Source organism: Eptatretus burgeri, chromosome 17 (assembly GCF_056783735.1).
Source record: "Eptatretus burgeri isolate ZD-2024b chromosome 17, Ebu_testis_v1, whole genome shotgun sequence".
Taxonomy (NCBI): Eukaryota; Metazoa; Chordata; class Myxini; order Myxiniformes; family Myxinidae; genus Eptatretus; species Eptatretus burgeri.
This window is the reverse complement of record NC_140977.1, coordinates 50829357-50847620: the sequence shown is the minus strand read 5'-3', so window position 1 is coordinate 50847620 and position 18264 is coordinate 50829357. Positions and strand designations below refer to the sequence as shown.

At 43.4% G+C, this 18264-nt stretch overlaps 1 protein-coding gene across 2 annotated transcripts in view; it reads left to right on the top strand.

Annotated features, from left to right (window-relative positions):
- Positions 1-18264, top strand: part of LOC147010084 (voltage-dependent T-type calcium channel subunit alpha-1H-like) — a 145358-nt gene that overhangs the window by 77127 nt on the left and 49967 nt on the right. Inside the window, exons 16-25 of one of the 2 annotated variants that reach the window (XM_085861603.1) lie at positions 784-884; positions 1602-1725; positions 1852-1920; positions 4365-4549; positions 4703-4829; positions 9496-9621; positions 9721-9810; positions 11298-11490; positions 16782-16826; positions 17827-17978. In XM_085861603.1, coding sequence (XP_085717729.1) covers positions 784-884; positions 1602-1725; positions 1852-1920; positions 4365-4549; positions 4703-4829; positions 9496-9621; positions 9721-9810; positions 11298-11490; positions 16782-16826; positions 17827-17978 — 1212 coding nt within the window. The remainder of the gene's footprint in view (positions 1-783; positions 885-1601; positions 1726-1851; positions 1921-4364; positions 4550-4702; positions 4830-9495; positions 9622-9720; positions 9811-11297; positions 11491-16781; positions 16827-17826; positions 17979-18264) is intronic. The other variant, XM_085861604.1, reaches the window with a different exon arrangement.

Genomic DNA, 18264 nt, shown 5'->3' with positions numbered 1-18264 from the left:
AGAAGTTCTTTTCGAGAAAGTTTGGATCCCTGGGAGGCCTGTATCCATTATTAAGGGGTCAGTGGCAATGTAAGAGTGGAATTCCTACTTGTGTTGTCAATACCGATGATGTTTCTTCCTTCCGCTTTCTCCTTTGTGGTTACCTTCTATAGTGCTGCTGTCTTGTTGGAATGTCGCTTATGCTTTCAGGCTATCCTTCGGGCTATTGAGAGTGCCTACAAGATACATTCAACACGTAATGGTGGTGCAGAAATAGATAAACAAGAACAAGAATTGCTTTCCGATACATGTCCCCTACTCCGATGTGATATTTTCTCAAAGTCGAAAAAGGACATAACTGTAAAAAAAAAATTTGATGAAACGCCCTGAAACTCGAACTTTTTCTGCAACTTATCATCATAAAGCCAGGTGCCGAGTTTCAGTTGAATGTGCTAAGGGGTGTGGGGAAAAATTTGGGAAAACCAAACGTGGGACGGACGAGCTGACGGAGAGCAAACCTGCAGTCCCCTCCGGTGAAACCCATAGGGGACTAATAACTGAGATGGAAATGTCTGAGTAGAATTAGAAAACACTCTTGTGTCAGTCGAGGACCTGTCGCCAACACCGTGAACAAATTACAAATTCCTGCCTTAACCAGCATGGGGGGCACTGCATCGATGGCACGCTGCACTTCCAGCATTGATGCAATCCAGCAGCCACAGGCGACACACGAAATGATGACGATAATGTTGCAGTCTTGTGACTCTTGCATTTTCTTTTTCTCTTTCTCCATTTCTCCCGCAGGGTGTTTGGGCTCAATTCCGTCATCGCTTGGAACTGTACAAGCCCACGTGGTGCGACAAACGCTATGACTGGTCACTCTTTTTCCTTCCACCGCAAAACAGGTATTTTGTCCGTTGACTGTGCTGATGCGACAAAGGTATCCGGACTCGGGACTCAATAGCTCAGGAATTAAGAGATCAAGCTTTGGACTTACCAAGTTGATCTCGGGCCTTTAACACTTGTGACTTCAATACCTAGAATTTAAATTCTCAGAAGAGTTTCCTCGAATTTAAGAATTAGGACTCAATTGTCGAGAGTTCTGGAGTGGCATACTTCACGGTCGAAGGAGTAAAGGACTCGAGACTTAAGGAATACAGGACTAGAGTCTTGAGACCGCCGTTATGAAACGGTCATGAAGACTTGGGATTTAAAACTCACAACAGCTCTTGGGCCTAAACAGGCTGTGACTTAGGACTTCAAGAATTAAAGGACAGGAGACTGCGAGACAAATGGACTTGACCTCTGGAGTTAGGAAGTTGAGAGCTTGGCACGAAAGGGGACGGTCACGTGCTTGTGAGGAGTCAACCGAATGAAGCGATTGGGTTTATTATTTAACAAAATGAACACTAACTGTATATCTAAATCTTCATTCTGAAGAATTTCTCAAAGGAATTTCATTGTGAGTGGTTGATATACAGGGAATTCCATAGGCCTTGTGCAAAGATGCTCAGCGTCCTTGGAAACCATTACTGGTCCAAATAGTCGCAGGTGGACCTTGGGTGCACAGACCATGGTTTCACATGAAGAGCGTGCGTGCGTGCGTGTGTTCCATTGTGCAGCGTGCGCCGACTGTGCAGAAAGATCATAGCTCACAAGGTGTTTGATTACGTGGTCCTGCTCTTCATCTTCCTCAACTGCATTACCATTGCCCTGGAGCGCCCGGACATTGGACCGCAAAGCCCGGTATGAGCTGACCAACATCCGGCGATTATCTTTACGCTCTCATTACCCTTTACAAGGCCTTCCTCCTCATACACTCACCCGTTTAACCCTTGAACCCCATGCAAACCCACCCGTCTTCACCCCCAGGAAAGGATTTTCCTCAACGTATCAAACTACATCTTCACGTCTGTTTTTGTTGCGGAGATGGTTATAAAGGTACCTTCCTCTCGTGATGTTCCTGTCCATCTTATTCTTCCCAAGTGTTTTAGAGAGGCACACAGGTTGCGTTTCCAAATATTCACGAATATTCCGATGGCAAAATGAGACCATTGGGTTTGACGCTAGATATGGAAATCTATGATGTCATTACCAATTGGTTCAACGTCCGTCTGTGTCTGTCTGTCTGCAGACATCAGTCTCTGATCGAGCAACAACTTAAAATTTCAATTTGAATTTTATATTTTAAACATGAATCCGAACACAAACCTGCAGTTTAGCAGTACTTTGGCTCTGAATTTGGGAAATTGTGCAAAATCTCGTCCCGATCGCGCGTTTCACAGATGCGTAAGGTTAAAAAAAAAATACAATTACTTTCTCTGCCTGGTTGGCAGTTAAACAAAATTGAAAATCATTCCAAACAAGAAATTTACTGTTTTGAACGACGTCATAAAGAACACAAACAACAAGTACAAAGTACTAATTTAACGTGTTCAATGAGGTGGTGTAAAAGACGCTGCATCAACGGCGGGAAACTTCTGAAAAAGTGTATTTTTATAAACCCTTCAATATTTTTATTTAATTTCAATTGAATTATCTACGTGAATACTGTCGAACACAAATCGCCTTTTTTGGCACTTTCAAAATCCTCCACTTTAGCAGCACTCGGGACAAAATATTACGCAATTTTACTCCATCTCGAGCAATCAAATTTGCCGCTCGTGCTCCACGGCGGGAGATTATCCAGATTCAGACAAAATGGCGGCTCATAGGAAAAATAAATCGTGTTTGTAAATGCAAAGGAAGAGTTGAATAGACCCTTTCAAGGTCTTTTTTTCTCAAGACTGTGAGGGGTAAGGTGTTCTATGAACTCTCTAGTTGATTGGTGCCCCGATTACATTACTCACATGGGGATGGGGGTGGGGGGGGGTTGGGTTAAACTAAACAAAATAAATAAATAAAGGGAGGATGATCAAATAGATAAAGTTGGGGGAAGGAGGAGGTGGAGTTTTGGAGTAGTGGGAGTCAATGCACCATTGGCTGTATTTGTTGCACGTTGCACCAGTGAGAATATTTGACTCCTCATGCCTGTGCCATATCCACATCTGAGCACTCCCATATATTGCAGGGTATGCCGACCACAAACAGGGAGGCTACCAGGCTACCAACACTCCATGACTGTCAGTTAAATGTTAGATGTTGCGGTAAATTTAAGCATCAGTCAATGCCTGTAAATGAACGATTAGAATTGACGGTTATATATTATAAGTTTCGTTTAGTACGGATTGGTAAATTGTAATATAAACTGCTTGATGTAATGAGCTAATTTTGACTGTAGATGGTGGTATTGTACTGTAAACTGCCTGGTGAGATTCGTGAAGGTGTTGGAACGTTCTCTGATTAAACTTCCAGTATGGATTAGAAACGCATTTGCTGGAAGGCACAGGATTGTTCTGTGATACTATATAAACCCGTGAAGCGATGTGTAGAGAGACTGGTGATATGTGATGAGCTGTGTGTTTCCATCGTCACCGTGCTCCCTTTAACTCTGAGTGAACGAGGTGTTGATGTCCAGTGCGGTTGTTAACGCGTGGAGCCGATCGCAATCAGGTTGATTAAAACTCGATAAGATTGTGTGTAGGAAAAATAATAACTTTGAGCTCTTTAATCATCTGGACGGGCCATTGTACGAGAGGGCACCGCGACGGGAATCGAAGGACCGACAGCCCTGAAGGATGAGGTGAGCATGCATGAGTTGTGCCGGCAGGACTGGGACACTGCGTGGTGGAAATAACTCAAAGTGGGAATCGGACTTGGACAATGCATGTAATGGTGAACTTCCTAATTTGACTTTGTATCTGTTTATTTGAAATACAAGTTTCAAAAACGTTACGCTGTCGATGCGGTAACTGTAACACCACTCAGAAATCACAGACAACAACTGACAAAAATCCATTCAAGTGGTAGCCGACCTGTACATTGATTCAAACTCCTGAAGCTCAAAGCTTAGATTGCAGTCGTTGGAGGATGCACTGAGTCCGGCACCACCAACGGCATACGTACATCAAAGGGAAGGAAACCCGCTAAGTTGTTTGTGTACTTCACCCGGACAATGACTTACTCTTTCTAATCATACTTTGGGTTCTTTAATGTTGACCTTGTAGGTATGAACGGTACAGCTGCCTTTAACATCCCTCTCTGAAGGATGACATGCTCTGAGATGCAGAGCTATTGCTGGAACTTCACCTGAATGGCAGTTTTTACTTAAGTATTCCTCTCCCTGCCAGGATTCAAATGTCGGACCAGCTAGTTCAATGGCGAGCATGCTACTAACTGAACTATTCTGCCACCCTTTCTACAGGCAAACTAAAAACCGTGTGCTTTCTGTCTTCCTGATTCCTACGCAGAAGCGATTTAAAAAGCATGTTCCCTCTCTCGTGCAGATAACGGCGCTAGGCCTCGTTTTAGGTCCTTCCACGTACTTACGCAGCACGTGGAACCTGCTTGATGGCCTCCTTGTCTCTGTGTCCTGCATTGATCTCCTGGTTTCTCTCGCCAATGCCAGAGGTGGGCGCATCTTGGGGATCCTGCGTGTTCTTCGACTCCTCCGCACTCTTCGTCCTCTTAGGTAATGGATATCGCATTACCTTTGCATGATTTGTATCATGTAGATGAAGTTGATCAGGGAAGGACCATTGCACACACAAAATATGTATTACCGCAAGCAAAAGAATGCATCATAACAAACGATGTCACAAAAAATTTGGCCGACATCCCACAGGGTGATCAGCCGAGCGCCGGGTCTCAAGTTGGTGGTGGAGACCCTCATCTCATCTCTGAAGCCCATTGGGAACATCGTCCTCATATGCTGCGCATTCTTCATCATCTTCGGCATCCTCGGTGTTCAGGTCCTTCACCCTTGACAATGACCTTTGTGGCTGTTCCCTTGGATATTGGCAGATTGGCTTGTGAATGCTGGGAATTAGCACAGCCTCCGCACTTTGCATGGTCTTCGGTTTCATTTCCCATCAGTTAAATTATTAAACAATTTGAGTGCTGTGGGGCATGTGTTGCATGCTGGAGCACACCTTTCTTAAAAAGAGCCATTTCGAGGATAATCGTCGAGCAACCAAAGGATAAATTCATTTTTCGTTGAACAGAACCCAAACTTTTCATTTAAATCTGTTTCTCACAACAATTGTAATAATTTATTGAACGGTACCGGCTAATGCATTATATTCACTTTCTTGCATTCATAGTCGAGGCTCATGGAAGAGCTGAAGCAGAATGGAAAGGGGGATACACCAACAGCCGTATAGAGGTGAGAGTGAGAACAAGGGGTGAGGGAGGAAGGACACATTGGGGGTGAACAAGCTGCACACAAACTGAATGAAACACAGCAAGAAGAGGAAGAGGAAAGTGTGGATTAAACAGAAAATGAACAAATCAACTGACAACTAACAAAGGAAAGGAAGTGAGTGAGGGAGAGGGGGGGGGGGACATCACAATAACCTGGAAAAAGGGAGTGCTTGGGAATGAGGTCATTTGAGGTAGAAGAGATCACAAATATGGTTGGGGTGACCTTTGGTAGTGATGAACAACTGTCTTGAAGCGTTGGAGGGAAGAATGGGACTGAACAGACTCGGGAAGTTGGTTCCACAGGGGTTTTTTTTTTTGTAAACGTAGTCAAGGCTCATGGAAGAGCTCGTACTAGTACACTGAATGGATCAGGACACAACATAGTCCGTTTGCCACCCGTATATGTTCTGTACTCAACCTTGTTGGAATGAGAAGTGTGTTGTTTTTTTTATGGTTTCGTACTCACATGGGTCTATAGAGAAAATTTGGCTTGGTTGCCGGAGCGGAAACCTTGGGGAACTCCACTAATTCGCATAAATCCAAGATGGCCACCACGGACGGGGGTGGAAGATAAGTTTTCAACCAATTAACTTACAATCACGTGTGATACCTCTTTTCTGTATAATTTTGACCTGATGAATCGATTTCTGAGGTCAAATTTGTGATTTGGGGTCAATTCAGGGTCAAAGGTGAAGTTCAAGGTCTTTTTCGGCCAAAAATGAAATAAAATAATAATAATGACATTTTCAGAGCGATGGTGGTCAAGCGTTTATTCAGTAATGGCGATCACTCCCATTCATCATCAGAGCCGAATGCAAGATCAAGATGTCCAGTTTCCTCGTCATCTTCCACATCTGCTTCTCCTTCCTCTTCCACTTCATCTTCGTCTTCGTCTCCTGTCTTGAATGGGTTGAAGCAGGCGTCACGACAAACACAAGCGCAGTACACAGTGCATGATATCTTTCCATGGTGACAGCTGCAACGTTCAGTGCCGCACGCCTTCACCGCCGCCTTACAGCCGCACCGCACTACATCCATGAGATCTTGGGGTCCTGGGGGCTGATCAAAGGTTGCTGGTACTGGGGTGCCATCTTTTATTTCCCACCCATACTTCGTGATGTCAAGTTCAGGTGGAGCCTGCTGGTCAGCAGATTTTGCGAGTATGGTCTGCATCCCTGGCTTAGCACGGCCATACTCCAGCATACCTGCGGGATGAGGTTGCTGGAATTCATGTGAGAGGACGTGGGTAGTGCGTCGACCATTGGTTGTGAATACCTGGAGATTGAAGTTGTCAAACCATGCGAAGATGGCGCCGATGGTTCTACACAACCCCATGAACTGGTGGAGAACCTTTGCATTGTCACCCAGTAGACGAGCGCCGATTTTCGGAATCTCAGAGCCTCATCGTACGAGGTCGTGAAGCCATGTTCATGAAGGGGTTTGAGAAGTTCGGAGTGCCGGAGCAACAGTTTGACGGCCAGTCCTAATGTTGTCTGATTTCTGGTTCCTGTAACGTGACTCTGAATTGACTGGCTCAGGCTCAGATATTTCTTGGTCACTTTACAACTGGAGACCAGGTCCGAAACAAACTTCAACAAACTTGGGCTGGTCGCCTTGATTGTGTTGGCCTGTGTAAACTCTGATAGGTTGTAATTGGCACTCTTGTACTTGACCAACCGTGCCTCATGCTTTATCTGCCTCACCACGGAAGCAATGCTCCTCTCATCCGTATCATCTACCTTAACTATCTTGAGATTTTTAGCAACGAACTCACGGAAACCAACAATGGCAGCACAGCCATCTACCCAAACAACGATAACATCCTTACTCATGCAGTCAGTCAACTTGCTAAACATGTCACATCGAGCGAGCTTGCCACCTCGATCCGAGTACATGGAATGCAGTTCAACACTATTCCATATTCTGGACCTGTCTCGGTTCATGTACTCGATGACTTCCTTCAGAGCATTTTCATCTGCACTACCAGTTGGCAAATCGGCATATGTGGGGACTTTCGTGAAACTGTTACAGCAGCGGACGCGGTACTTGCACTCAGCAGAAGGTAGATCAGAAACAAAAGCAAGGTGCAACTTGACCCTTCTCGCGACATCATCATTACGCTGCTCAGCAACATCAAGGAGCAAATCTTTCATAGTTGGGAGTGGGTTACGTTCTGTGTCAAAACGTTCTTTGATCATATACTCACGAACGCGGTCCCATCTTTCTGGGTGTCTATCATCAATGGGTAAACATTCCTCGCTACAGAACATACAATCACGTTTGTACTCAAACACACCTTTGTCAGCTACCTTAGTATGAGACCTTGTAGTTGTCCTTCCACCCTCATCTTCAGCCTTTCTTTTCTGTGACTTTCTCACTCTCTCAATTTTCTCTTTTGATGTACAAGTACAGTAGCAACCTTTGTGGCAGGCGATGCTTGCCGCATCTCCACCAACATCAATAATGTTCTGTAGCTTAGCCTGCAGGTCTCCATCTCCACCAGATTTGGCGCACGAGATGAGCTTCTTGATCCCAATCTCAGTGAATTTCGCTTCTTCTCCACCTCCGTGACACACCGGGAGAAGACACCTTGAGTCAGCCATCATACGTTTTCTGAAAAGAAGAAGAGGTGAGATTAGAATCAATGGGATCGTTCATCAACTATCGAGTAGGAGTGATCTGCAGTTGGTGCAGGGGTCAAAACGTTTTAAACCCCCTCAATAGTCCAAAAATGACATTGAACTTGACCTTTGACCCTGAATTTGACCCCCGAACCACACAACTGACCTCAGAAATCGATTTCTCACCTCGAAATTATACGGAAAAAAATGTATCACACGTGATTGTAGGTTGATTGGTTGAAAAGTTATTTTCCACCTCCGTCCACGGTGGCCATCTTGGATTTATACAAATTATCGGAGTTTCCCAAGGTTGCCACTCTGGCTACAAGCTAAATTTTTTCTATAGACCCATGCGAGTACGAAACCATCAAAAAACAATACACTTCTCGCAACAACAAGGTACTCAACCTGGCAACTGGACTAACAGGACAAAAGGAACAGCAAAGAGAGAGGGGGAAGAAGCACCAACAGCGGAGCCAAAACCCAAGGCAGAAGGAGACTTGGACAAACGATGGGCATGGGGCGGAATTGGGGGGGGGGGCACGAGAGGATGCATAGGGTGGACAAGATGGATACAGAAGGAAGTTCTCAGGAGGTAAAAACAGAAATTTGTCAGGAGGGTTTGGGAGTGGGTTAATGAGAGTGGAGATGATCATGGTTTTGGATTGGGGAAGATATGAGATGGTGCTGAACAGCAGTCTTGAAGACCTGGAGGGAAGAATGAGATTGAAATGAATGTGGAAGTTCATTCCACGGGTGGGAGAAAAGAGGAACGACTGAGTGGGGGTGAGCAGCGACCCTGGATTTAGGTAGTTTCACCAGAAGGGGGTTGATGGTGGACCGTATGAGCCCTGTAGAAACCTGGGGTGACAGAGCCAAGAGAGGTCAGAGGGTGCAAGATCAAAAAGGAGGTGGTAGAATATAGAGGCCACCAACCTGTCTGCGATGTGAGAGTAACAGGCCGAGACACTCAGCTATGCCACGGGATATCCCAATGATTTTGAGGGCCTTGTTTTCCGAGGCGCAGATTTGCACCTATGGTTTGCACACCTTCACAATGACACGTTTAAAAGTTTGCATTATTTGGCACCTTGGATGAGATGACATATCTATATATTACTAAAACTCTCATCTTGAATATGTATGTATGTATGTATGTATGTATGTATGTTCCCGAAGTACAGCCAAAATGGTACACGATAGCGCAAAAATTTTCAGCCCACCTTACTCACCATTCGCTTGCGGTGTGCAGTATCAAGTTTCGTTCAAATCGAGAAACGAAAAAAATTATTAAAAAATCAATTCCCGATTCAGTCAAGCAAGTACTCTTGGGGAGAATTTGATCAATGCAAACAACCTCAACGGTATAGTTCGCTGGAGCTGTTTTCTTCTTTTTTTACTTTTTTTTCTTTTGAAATGATTTTTTTTTATCAACCGCTGTCACAACGGGAACCCAACTGGTTCACGGGTCGTCTAGGTTAAAATAAAATAAAAATTAAACTCCTGCTTCATCCGTGTGGAACCAATTTTCTTTGACCCTGATGTTATAAACTGACAAGCCATACAAGATCTTTCCTTCCTCTCCTCCTAGCAGCTCTTCAAGGGAAAGTTCTACTATTGTGAGCCCCACAACATGAAGAACATCAACAACAAGTCCGAGTGCCTCCAGAATGGCAACAAATGGATTCGGCACAAGTATAACTTTGACAACGTGGGACAGGTAATAAAGCCAATCTGGTATCCCTTTGTCGAGTCTTCACTTTCGACTTACTTTTTTCGACAACATCCCTTCTATGCCTAAACTAAAACTTGTCCACAGGCCTTGATGTCCCTGTTCGTGTTGGCTTCTAAAGACGGCTGGGTAAACATCATGTACAATGGGCTCGATGCTGTCGGGGTTGATCAGCAGGTCGGTACAAAGCTGATGGAGATCGGAGTAGTGTTGTAAGGTATTCGAAGCTGATCGTTGCCGTCCATAATGGTTTCCACGTCCGTTTCAGTAATTTCCATTGCACAAGCTGACCGGATGTCAAGGAAAAATAATTCGCTAAAATTGGACCATCCCATCCCAAAATTGGGCCATCCCATCCCAAAATTGGACCATCCCATCCCAAAATTGGGCCATCCCATCACAAAATTTGGCCATCCCATCCCAAAATTTGGCCATCCCATCCCAAAATTGGGCCATCCCATCCCAAAATTGGACCATCCCATCCCAAAATTTGGCCATCCCATCCCAAAATTGGACCATCCCATCCCAAACTTGGACCATCCCATCCCAAATTTGGACCATCCCATCCCAAATTTGGACCATCCCATCCCAAAATTGGGCCATCCCATTCCAAAATTGGACCATCCCATCCCAAAATTAGGCCATCCCATCCCAAAATTGGGCCATCCTATCCCAAAATTGGGCCATCCCAACTTTTCACATGTGGACTCTTGATTGAGGAAAAATTTTCAGCACACCGAGTTGGCCTGTGCAGTGGAAATGAGCTGTTTGTGAAATGAGCTGTCAGATTGAAAGTTTTTTCTTTCTTTCTTTCTTTTTACCTCCATCCACCTTATGTTTTCACAACTGTTGGGTAGTCGATCTCGTCGAAAAAAAAAAAATTCCAAAAATGTTTTTTTTGAGATTTGTTCTACCCTTATTATCAGTATTTAAAATGGCCATTTCAGTTAATACAATGGCGATTTCGATGAAACTTGGTTGGTAGGTTCATACCATGACCTAGTTGTGTGCAAATGAGAACCGTTGCTATGGACCCCTCCGTTGCATAGCAGCAGCCGAAAAACCTCTAAATGTGGGGGTATTTTAACGAAAAAACAATCTGCAGCATTAACCCTTGAAGCTAGAATCATGAATTTTCTTGTGCTTAATCCTCAGGTCATTCCCCATTGAACGGGCCCATCGCGTCAGGTTCTATTGGGTAGGCGACTACCCATGTCCGCCTACCGGCTTGTCTGTTTGTCTGTCAGCAAGGTTTCTCAAAAGGTTATGTACGTATTTGGATAAAATTTGGTCGACAGGTTGGGCATGTGACAAGGACGAAGTGATTAGATTTTGGTGAAGATCCTGATCTGGATAGGAGAATTTTTAACTTTTTAAGTGATTCTTCACCATTGATAGATGGGACCAAAAACGATATGTCACATGATATCTCATAAAGTTGTCGACGGTTTCGGACAAAACTAGGTGGATGATTTGGGTAGATGACAAGAACAAGCCGATTCGATTTTGGTTCAGGTCCCGATGCAGATCCGGCGGATCAGTGGGATACAAAACATAAACTGTTTAGCCTGGCGAAGGAATGCTCTCCACCGAGTGACGTTCTCGTTTTGTTCCATGCTTTTGTAATATGAATGCATTGTCTCTGTTTCCTTGCGTCACACCAGCCAGTAAAGAATTACAACCCTTGGATGCTCCTCTATTTCATCTCCTTTCTCCTCATCGTGAGCTTCTTTGTGCTCAACATGTTCGTGGGTGTCGTTGTGGAAAACTTTCACAAGTGCCGGCAGCAACAAGAAGAGGAGGAGACAAAGAGGAGGGAGGAGCGACGGCAGAAACGCCTCGAGAAGAGGAGAAGGAGTAAGTGGATTGTCTTGATGATTTCGCATCCCCTTTGTCGGTCACGTGCTTTTCCAAGCCAATTTTTCACAGCTCCAGCTCCACCGATACACACTGAGTCCCTCTTGCTTCACGTTCATCCGCTTTGCTTTCACTTTCTAATCCTGCCCTCCTTCATCATCCTGCTTCCTTCTTTCGCAATGTACCTGCTTGTTAACAAAATTATTTGATACCTTTATCCGAATACTCAGAGTTATAACCATGTCTGCATCACGTCAAGCGATGATCAGACACGCAAGGTTTCTGCCAGTTGGTGGATTTCTACTTTATTGCCTTCAGTTTGGGCAATAATTATATTGAGATTAAAAAAATAATAATAAACATCATATATATATATATATATATATATATATATATATATATATATATATATATATATATATATATATATATATATATATATATATATATATATATATATATATATATATATATATATATATATAGTAACCGGGCGTAGTGGCGTGCGCCTGTAATCCGGCTACTCAGAGGTTTGGGTTGGAGGATCGCTTGATGACGGGCACTCTGCGCTGGGCCACGCTATGAGAGGGTGTAGGGCAGCCCGGAATCATGGCAAAACCCAATCCTTATCCCTGTGTCATAAGAGGCGACCAGGGTTGCATCAGGAAGGGCATCCGGCGTAAAACCTGTGCCAAATCAGTATGCGGATCATAACGGATGATCCGCTGTGGCGACCTCTAACGGGAGCAGCCGAGAGAAGAAGAACAACATATATATATATATATATATATATATATATATATATATATATATATATATATATATATATGGTCAATAAATAAATAAATATATATATATATATATATATATATATATATATATATATATATATATATATATATATATATATATATATATATATATATATATATATATATATATATATATAGTCATGGTGCTGGCGGTCTAGGTTAATCCCCCCGACCCAAATTGTGGTTATGGGCGGTTAACAGCGCCAGCTTGGTTGGTGGAGCAGTTTTTCCTTCTTAGGAGGGAGACACGTTGATCCTTGGAGATTATAACGCGCTGGAGGTGCAGGGCGCGGCACTGACAGAGGGACGGAGGCACGGAGGCACGGGGAAGCACAGCACAAGGGGGTTTATACTCGAACCCCACGACAAATACACAGACACATCAACTTAAAATAACCGTGGAATTTAATGAAAATAGACAAATATTTACAAGGGACAATAATTCAAAAGGCAATGATTATAACGTGAAGTAAATCAGCCGAGGCGCCTCTACACACAGACTTAAATACAGACAAGGGGAAACAAAATAATACTATATATATATATATATATATATATATATATATATATATATATATATATATATATATATATATATATATATATATATATATATCCTTGTGGCTGTTTGGGTGTGAAGTGAGGGGTTAGGTGCTGGATTCACATGGATGCTTGATTGAAAAGGGTTTTTCCAACAAAAAATTCCCCACATTTCCCATTTATTTTCCTATTGATTTCTATGGCTCATGTATAATTATTCATTGCCTGCCTTTTTCTTTAATTCCTGCTGGCACGTCGAGATAAGGCAATCTGCCTGAACTTGGATACTTTGTCATTATCCAAGCGTGGCTGTTGATCGAGATGGTGCAGATTTGCTCTGGCTGCGCTCGGTGGATTGTTTCCAACTCCAGATGTCCCTTATACCTGGAATCACAAAAGGGAGAGAGTGGGAGAGGCATGGGTTTACACTCGAACTTTGCAAACATTATTAACCTCGGATTAGGATTTTATCCACAGTCCACCTCGTCACTTGCTCCGTGACTTAGGTCCGCATGAAATTGCAGTTTTTGGTTGCGGTTGATTCAATTCTCAAAATGAGTTGGGATCCAAAGCTCTGATGGAAGAATCTGAAGAAGTGCATATCTTGCTCCATTTGTGGGAATCATCTTCTCCATATTATGGGGAAAATATTTTTGGAACGCAAGACCAGATTTTTCTGAAATTGGGATTCTTCTTATAAAAGGGAAAGTGTTTATTGCCTCCACCACCAAAGGTGGACAGAGGTTATTATTGTGTGTTTGTGTGTGTGTGTGTGTGTGTGTGTGTGTGTGTGTGTGTGTGTGTGTGTGTGTGTGTGTGTGTGTGTGTGTGTGTGTGTGTGTGTGTGTGTGTGTGTGTGTGTGTGTGTGTGTTGGCTGTGAGCACGATATATCAAAAAGTTATGGAGAGATTTGGACAAAATGATGTACAGGTTGGGAGTGTATGACAAGAACAAGCCAATTCGATTTTGGTTCAAGTCTGGATACAGATCCAGCCTGATACAAAACGAGAACCATTCATCCTGGCAGAGGTATGCGCTCTACTGAGTGCTGTTCAAGTTAGCTTGGTTCTGTAGGGAAGATAATTTCGAGACAAAATGGGTGCTGACCAGTGAATATTTCTGAGTTCCAGTGGTTTGCAAAAAGTTTTCACCCCCCTCCCCCCTACCACCGCCCCCCTCCAAAGTTTTCACATTTTGATGACACCTGAGCTATTTCATGATGCTTTCAAATCAAACTATATATATATATATATATATATATATATATATATATATATATATATATATATATATATATATATATATATATATATATATATATATATATATATATATATATAGTCTGCACAAACTACTCCAAAGTGATAAAGCTAAAAAAAATGGAGATAAAATGTGAATAAGTTTGATCAACAGAGAAAATCGGATGATTGTCGGTGACATAAGTATTCAAACCCTTTGCCTAACTAACCTGAAAACACTTCAGGAGCAAATTATTTCTTTGAAAGGTTACAAAATAAGTGGAATAGATCTCACCTGTATGGAATCAGTGGTTTAACTTTAAAAAAATAGTCACCCACTTATTGAAGGAGTTTTAAGATGGAACTCACTTGGACAACTAACAAGGCAAACATGATGACTGAGGAGCTTTCCAAAGAAGTCAGAACTGAAGTGGTGGAGAAGCATCGTTCAGGAGAGGGTTCTAAGAAGATTTCAAAGTCACTTATTATCCCTTTGATTATGGTGAAATGGATCATGAAGAAGTGGAAGATGTATCATACCATCCAGACTCTACCCAGATCAGGTCACCCATCCAAACTCAGCAGATGGGCGAGCAGGGAACTGGTTCAGGATGTCACTGTAAATCAACAATATCCCGTTCCCTTCACAAAGCTGACCTCTATGGACGGGTGGCAACAAAGAAGCGTTTACTGAAAAAGTCTCATCTAAAAGCTCGTATGGAATTTCAAAAATCATCTTAATGACAATGCAGGCATGAAAAGAAACGTTTTGTGGTCAGACAAGATAAAAGTTGAATTTTTCGGACTAAATTCAAAGCTTTTTGTCTGGCACAAGCCGAACACTGCACATCACCCAGTCAACATCCCGACTGTCAAGCATGGTGGTGGCAGCATCGTGTTATGGGGCTGCTTTTCATCAGCAGGGGCTGGCAAGCTTGTCAGAAGGGACAATGGACGGTGTAAAGTACTGGGGAATCCTTGATAATAACCTGCTTGAGTCGTCCATGGAAATGAAACTGCGTAAGAGATTCGCATTTCATCAGGACGATGATCCGAAGCGCAAAGCTAAAGCCACACTGGAGTGGCTGAATAAGAAGAAAATTAATGTTCGTGACTTGCCCAGTCAAAGTCCTGACTTGGAACCAACTGAACATTTATGGCGAGACTTGAAGATTGCAGTCCATCGACGATACCCATCAAACTTGGCAGAACTAAATAAAAAATGGTCACATGAAGAATGTGCGAAGATTTCACCATCTCACTGTGCAAAGCTGGTGGAGACCTACCCACAAACACACATCGCAGTCATTGCTGCACAAGGTGCTTCCACCAAGTACTGACCTAAGGGGCTGAATTGAATACTTTTACATCCAGTGAATTTTGATTTGCATTCAGGAACGCAATAATTATGTTGAACCACCTTGAAATTGCCACTCTCTCGTTTAAATGCTGAAAATGATGTTGAAAAGAAAATTCTGTTTAAGAGACTACTGTATTTGACTTGCAGATTTCCCGACAGCAAAGACAGGTTAAAATTGCCCTGAAGAACAGAAACGGGTCCCTGCAAACGTACACGCAGCACATGGTGCAAAAGACCCTCGTTACCATCCACCTGTCATTTGAAAAGTCACCTATTGGTGGCGAGTTTTTGGATTGCTGAAGGGTACCCTCTTCTGATTGAGATAATGAATTGTATTGCTGACCGGGCAAGAGGAAAAGGAAAATATGGCACATGAAGATCGGATCACGTATGGTACATTAATTACCTCCGCTACCATAGGTGAAAGAGTATATGTTTTCTCCCCTTTCTGTCTGTTTGTCCGTCTGTTTGTCTGTTTCTGTACAGGTTATCTCAAAAAGGTTGTGGATTGATCCGGATGAAAATTTTATGGACAGGTTCGGGTGTGTGACAAGGATGAACTGATTCGATTTAGGTGAAGATCCGGATCCGGATCTGGATACGAGAATTATTTCATCTTTAAGTGATTCATCACCATTGAGAGATTGGGCCAAAAACGATATAGCCCTGTAGAGCATGGTATTTCAAAAATGTAACGGCCTGATATGATTCCGTGGATCAGGCATTACGCGGCGGAGGTATGCGCTCTACCGAGTGCCCTTCTAGTTAAGTTATGTTTTATTCTTTGTTGAAACTAATGTTTATCAAGGTATTTTATATAGTTGCAAAATGTCAGATACATTCCTCGATAATATGACGCTACTCGTGTCCTCTTACTCAAACAAAAACTGCTCTAACTATCAAACTCTGCTATCGTTATGTTCCTTTGTTTGCGTGGCTTTTGTCCGTGTTTGCTCCTTTTTCTCCCAATTTTCTGCTCTCTCTCTCTTTCTCTGTTCTCTGCTGAGCATGTTATTTGTGCAATTATTACATCTCACATGCTTCTCACCTCCTCCTCCTCCTACTTCTACTCCTCCTCTTTTGTTTTTGTTTTCCCCCACCTGGCATGATCTCCAGTGTGCGGGGTTGCTGTGATGGGGATATGACAGTAACATGATGGTCTGGTTTGATTCTCACCCTCCCACCCCTATTTTAATACCACCCAATTGTGTGTTACACCAATAAGTAGCACCCCCGATGTCAGCACTTTCTGTGTCCCAGAGGCCAACAGCGCTTAGTTATTTTTGTTTCCCTCCCGAGAAAAGTAAAGTGGTTAATTCTCCCTTTCAATCTGCCTCCAGAGGGAAACAACGTCACTTGGCCCCTGAAAGACAAAAAGCCCCAAGGTACTTGTGCTGATAAATTCCGCGCACTTGGTGCTCCCTTACCTCTTCCTCCACTACGCCCTCCACCATGCCTTTGGCTTTCCATTCACTGGCCCCCAAAACCCCTTCTCTACCGTTCACCCCGAATACACCTTGCTTGCTTCCTTTGATTTCACGCGCACGTTCTTCTCTTGCCCGTTGTTTTTTTTTTTTTTGGAAGTTTTCCTCGTTCAGACGGAACAAACTCTCTGTAAACCTTCCCTGCAACTCCCTGTGCCTCTCAACTACACCGTTGCTTTGCAGAATCACATCCCATGGCTTACACTACATCTCCGTCACGTGTGCAGGACGACCACGGGTGTGTGGTCACATTCATTTTGGAGAGTGTCCACAAATTTTGAGGGCAGGATGAGTGAGGAAGGAAGGCAAGGAATGAACAGGTACAGAGCAGGTGTGCTCAGACCTTGCATTGAGGATCGCCGTACCTCTCCGTTTCCATCAGGTGGAGAAAAGAATGATTTTCCTCCAAAAATCCGTCCAAATTGGTCGGCAAAATGGGCCACGATTGGCAGTCGGTAAATGGTTTTTGGAGGGATTACTTTTTGGACTCCAATGCTCGTTATGTTTTTTTTTTGACCATAACATCAATATGCAAATCCATCCTTTTGTTCTCGTGCTTTGAATGAACTCTTGCTGTTGAACCGATATCATGTCGAAGCGGTGTTCACAGTAAATTCTCCATGTTTGATCTCGGCGGTAATTCCGTCGCTCACAACCAGTTTGTAGCCAGCTAGGCGAGGTCTAGCACTGACCTGCTCTGTACCTTGTGTCCGCAGAAAAAAAAATCTTGTCAGACAGTTTCTGTGCAAACAAAGGTATTCCTAAGGGTGACAGGCTATAGACAGAGTCCATGTATTAACTCACTTCGTACGACTGTAATAACGTATCCTGTGTATTTATGTCTCCTTTTCTTACTCCCCATCTGTCCGCCTCCTGTCTCCGTGTCTTCGTAAATCCGCAGAGGCTCAACAGAAGCCTTACTATGCTGGCTACTCTCGGTCCCGCATGCTGGTCCACCAGGCCTGCACCAACAACTACCTGGACCTCTTCATCACGGCAATCATCTGTCTGAACGTCGTGACGATGTCTTTGGAGCATTACGAGCAACCGCTGGTCAGATATGGAATTCTCGCGTCAACGTTGTCTTTTAGTACGGTCGATCGGTGATCTAAGTGGTGACGTCATCGTTTTCAGTGCCCCTGTCCAGTATATTGTTACGATTATAATTGTGGAATGCCATGGAATGAATGCAGAGCAGTCACGCGTGCTCGTATTTGTTCCCGCTGGTGCTCGGTCCCAAGTTTGTTTACCCTCGAGTGTTGCACTTGGTGATGCCATTAACAAAGATGCGCAAAAGGTGAAAAAGCACCAAGAGCTAGATGCCGTTAAAACATGGTGT